This window comes from Gymnoscopelus braueri (genome assembly GCF_963280865.1).
Source record: "Gymnoscopelus braueri genome assembly, chromosome: 10".
NCBI lineage: Eukaryota > Metazoa > Chordata > Actinopteri > Myctophiformes > Myctophidae > Gymnoscopelus > Gymnoscopelus braueri.
In genome coordinates, this window is record NC_137611.1 from 23,934,339 (window position 1) to 23,939,576 (window position 5,238).

At 45.1% G+C, this 5,238-nt stretch overlaps 1 protein-coding gene across 2 annotated transcripts in view; it reads left to right on the plus strand.

The window, feature by feature from the left end:
• Nucleotides 1-1,061: 1,061 nt before the first annotated feature.
• tal1 (T-cell acute lymphocytic leukemia 1) overlaps nt 1,062-5,238 on the plus strand; it is a 5,702-nt gene continuing 1,525 nt past the window's right edge. The window contains exons 1-4 of one of the 2 annotated variants that reach the window (XM_080440368.1): nt 1,062-1,164; nt 2,584-3,114; nt 3,786-3,874; nt 5,048-5,238. The exon at nt 5,048-5,238 is cut by the window's right edge and continues 1,525 nt beyond it. In XM_080440368.1, coding sequence (XP_080296494.1) covers nt 2,630-3,114; nt 3,786-3,874; nt 5,048-5,238 — 765 coding nt within the window. In that variant the 5' untranslated portion in view covers nt 1,062-1,164; nt 2,584-2,629. The remainder of the gene's footprint in view (nt 1,165-2,583; nt 3,115-3,785; nt 3,875-5,047) is intronic. The other variant, XM_080440369.1, reaches the window with a different exon arrangement.

The window sequence follows — 5,238 nt, forward strand, 5'->3', positions numbered from 1 at the left end:
TGACATAGCAAAAGACTAAAGACTAATATAATCTATTAATCTATTATCAATATTATTCTCTTCTATCGATTAGACTGAAGCCATATAGGCCTATAATGGACCATGATCTTATTTTGGGGTAAATGGGATTAGCGAGAGCACCTTGTTCAGAAACATAAATAGGCCCAAAAGCTTAACCTTTGCTATTGTTTTATTGTCTTTTTTTTTTCTCACATCAAAAATTAACCACCGAAACCCCAGCATCGGTATCGGTATTTTCACTGAAAATAGCAGATAGACAAGCTCACAATGTGACAATTTGCATCGCATTGTGAGCTTGTTGATCCGCTATTTTCAGCGAAAGCTTTCCCCACAATAACAGAAAATACACTAGCATTGAGCCCTGAGGGACTCCCGGTTACCCATATGGGGTTTAAGTGGTTAAAACACCTCCACTTTCTCGCGGTACATTCTCACGACGTTGGACCAACGCCGTTTGCTTCCGTATCGTTTTTATGCTTTGCCCTCCACAAGCCCATATAGAGCCCACGACAGCCAAATAATAATGAATCATTTCATAAATAATGGCTTTAGGGGCTTATCGGGAATGAAGAGGCCGCTGCCGTGCGCTTATCTCGCCCGGCCACATTGCGGCCTGTGTTCCTGCTCCCCATACTGAGTGAGCCGCTGGATGCAACGAGGAATAACTCAAACCTCACTTCCAGTCACACGCACGCGCTCGCACACACACACACACACACACACACACACACACACACACACACACACACACACACACACACACACACACACACACACACACACACACACACACACACACACACACACACACACACACACACACACACACACACATTGCTCCAGAACTGGCTGTGAGCTGCACACACACGCACGCACGCACGCACGCACGCACGACACACACACACACACACACACACACACACACACACACACACACACACACACACACACACACACACACACACACACACACACACACACACACACACACACACACACACACACACACACACACACACACACACACACACACACTGCTCCAGAACTGGCACTGAGAGAGAGAGAAAAAAAAACTCAGACATGGATGACCCACTCACAAAATGGCTCCACTTACACAGTAACATCAACAACACGGCGGGAACGGTGAGTGCAGAACACTATTATTTTCCCCATTGGTTGATTCCTCCCAGGCTTTTGGGGGTCGCTTATTAGATACCATTAGGGTTAGGCCTATGTGGAGAATATTTATTTTATTTTGGCTATTGTTCAATTCGTGGATAAGAATAGGCTTAAAACGGATGTAAGGCCTGGAGAATTCCCAGAATTTTGTGGTTTGCTATTGACTATTTTGTCGTTTTATAATTTAATTGTAATATTAATGTAGGGACGCTTAACATATTATTCATCGGCTATAGCCTCATTTGGGCTCATAATATGCGATGTAATAGGCAGAATATTAGACCTACCTTTTTATGTTGGACTGTAACTGTAACGCCAACCAGTCCACAGTCTGGCCTAGGCCACGATCAAATAAAAACGAAACGTCCAGCCTGCATTTGTATCGAAGAACGCGCATCTGGCATCTCAACATATATTTTAGGTTGAATTATTGTTGATTGATTATGTGGTGCTTAAAAATGAAGTAGGCCTATATTTTGATTTGTCGAAGCAGCAGTCTACACAAGCACGGCTTTCTGCCTATAATTTCACCTGTAAATGAACACAGTATAGCCGATATAATTATGTTTGGAATTTTAATAATTAAGTCTAGATATTTTAAAGCACAACTCACTCGTACAGGCTACTCGTAGAAAAGCTTAACTTGACAGTTAGCCTATGTAGGCCTATATTCTTTACATTAATAGGCTACTGAATCCCTGGTTAAATTACACCCTGTTTTATTTCGTTCATAAAAAGAAAAGGATGGTGATATGAAACCCATGCGTAAATCTGGGCTATGGAAATGAATAAACACCAACTTTAAATGTATTGCATCTTAAATTGTAAAATGTTAATTGAGTTAAATAGCCTAGTAGGCTAAAGAGTAGCCAGTAAAGCCTACTATACCAAGCAGGCTTTGGCCTGTGCGAACCAGTGTCCGTTCTGGTTAATTATTCTATACAACAGCTCACATTATAGCCTATAATCGAAATTGTATAAAAATGCTACAGTCGATTGTTTTGTTTTTTGGGACATTTTGCTTGCCTTTATTCATTTTACCTTCTTGTTACGACAATTGATTGGATGTAGCTATATAGGCACATAAGGCTAAAGTCAATGTATTCATGTAGGTTAAGTCTATTCTATATGATGTAGCCTAGGACCAATGACATTCTAATTAGATTTTGTGATTTGCACCATTTTTTGAACCAGGCAAGACAAATTAAGAACACGTTCTTATTAACGACTGTGGCCTGGCAGCTAAATCAACAACATACGTGCAGGATTATGTAAAACAATGCTGTTTATGTCGTATACCACAATTAATCGTCCATCTCGTATATAGGCTATATGTACGAGATAATGTAACAATTGATTAACTCGTTAAAATAAATCCCACAGTAGACTACATAGTGTGTGGAGAGAGAGAGGGGAATCGTGAGGAAAAATGATGGAAAAACGGCAGCCAGAGCCGTGTCCTGGAAGTCCCGACGCACGGTCCGCTCCTCAAAAGCAGGAAGACTGTGTCTCCAGACTGAACGGATACAAAGCGGAGCCGAGGGAGGCGGAGAGCTTCACTGGGGAGGGCCTAAAGGAGACAGATGACGTTCCTCTGCAGAACTCCAGCAACGGGACCATCATCATCAACGGCGTTGCCAAGGAAACTGCCTCTCACGACGCCCTTGACCTGAAAAGGGAAGTGCCAGTGATCGAGCTCTCGAGGAGAGACAGTATAAAAGCGGGAGAGCAGCAGCGAGCCGAAAGCCATTTGGTGCCGATCACGGAACTCCGCAGACCGCCCGTGCCGCTGCCGCACCACCACAGAGACCCGCAGAACGACGCTCGAATGGTCCAGCTGAGCCCCAACGCGTTCCCTCTCCCGGCCCGAGCGATGCTCTACAACTTGGCGCAACCTCTCGCCGCCATCAACAGGTAAAAGTGGGATGGGGGGGGGGGGACAAATCTTATGCGTAAATTGCGTAATTGCATATCTCGCTGTGCTAATAAGTTAAGCGTTAATTACCACCAGTCGCTCAATCTATAGCCTATTTCATGTGCTGCTCAAAGACTGATAGTGATGGATTAGGATTTGGAATGCCATGGGTTATTGAAAACAACCAGTCTACAGCGCAAAGGGCTATGGCTGATTTAATGTCCTTAGAGCATCAGAATCATTTTAACAATTATTTTACACTCAATTCTCTCTCTCTCTCTCTCTCTCTCTCTCTCTCTCTCTGGTTCTCTGCTCCCACCCTCCATTCGTTTTGTTTTTGTACACGTTGGGGGGTTCTATTCTACAGACAAGACAGTGTGTATGTCAGTGAGACTTCAATTATCAAGATAGTAACAAATATTTATGTACATGTTTGTCAGGGTCTGCATCATCATAAGCCTTGTGTGTGTGTGTGTGTGTGTGTGTGTGTGTGTGTGTGTGTGTGTGTGCGTGTGCGTGTGTGTGTGCGTGTGTGTGTGTGTGTGTGCGCGCACGCGCGCGCACACGCGCGCGCACACGTGCGTGTGTGTGAGGTGGTTTCATGCAGTGAAAGGCAGCATGGATTTCGTCTAATTTACCTGTGCATCTTCTGTCTGTTGGTGTCTGTCAGTCTCGGAGGGGAGTCGGAACAGTACGGCATGTACCCCAGCAACAGGGTGAAGCGCCGCCCGGCGCCTTACGAGGTTGAGCTCGACGAGGGTAGGTGCATTTTAGATCTTTATAAGTATGGTAAGACGCACCTCTGCTGTGTCCTTCCTTCTGCCAAAACAGTCTCCTATTAGCCACCCCCTCCCCCCCCCCAACTCCCGCGCATCCCCATTGTCATCCCATCACAACCCACCGTACTGATATGGACCCATACGATTCCCCATGACGACAATTGTCAGTACTGACCTCCTTTAGGAGTACATTTTTATCGCAGCATGGCATGAATCTTAAGAGGAAAGACACTAATCCCAAATGTCAAATACCTGCATGCTATGAAATGTACGATTTCTGAGCAGAATTGGGGTCTAGGGCATTTGAAGCATCCTTTCCATCACTGGCACTCACAGTCACCGCTGTACACAGGGATGATGGAGGATGGGGGTGGGAGTGGTGGGGGTGGGTGGGGGGGGGAGCTTCCATGCCAAGGTTTTACTGCAGAGTGGGCTGAAGGATTAAGATAGACTGGGTGTGTTCCAACGGTGGAAAACAGCCGAGAATACAGCGGTGTTGGTGAGTGATGGTTGGATCATCACTACCTCACTACCTGCAAAACGGTGGTACAATAATTCATATGGACTATACATGCTCTCCTAAGTCAAAATATGGATACTGTGGTATTTGGAACGACTCAGTTTCTTGTGGGGAGACTCAGATAAGCTACAACACTGATGCCATGCCAAGCCCCATGGCTGTTTGTGTTGCATCTTATTTGCATATAGCCTCTATTTGGCACTCTGTTTCATTTTATCACCCTCTGTTTTTACCATACACAGTAGGCTACTTCTTTCTCAGCATGCATGTTTCAGTGGCTTATGTTTCAAAAGCAAATTTACAGCTTCCTTTAATTGACCCCTATGACAACTTTCATTCTATCAGGCTGTTAAAGGGAAGCCTCACAGTTGCTTTGACAAATACTGTAGTGCTAACAGGCAGACTATTTAACACTGATTTCTATGTTACCCTTCTCTTACGACTACTACAAATTCTGACTTTTGTGCCTCTCATCTGCTTTCTCTATCCCTTTTTCATCTCAACATATGTGGTACTGTTTTCCATTCAACTACTTCTTCCCCCTTCCATTCTCTTTGTGCCATACCCTTCATCTTGCCACGTCTCCTGTTCCTAACACTGCTCTCTCCCTTTCTTTCTCTATTCCTCCTCTAGCTGGCCAGCCGAAGATAGTGCGTCGGATTTTCACCAATAGCCGCGAGCGTTGGCGGCAGCAGAACGTCAATGGGGCGTTTGCTGACCTCCGCAAGCTCATCCCCACCCATCCTCCGGACAAAAAGCTGAGTAAGAACGAGATCCTGCGACTAGCCATGAAGTACATCAGCTTCCTCTCCAATCTCCTAGAG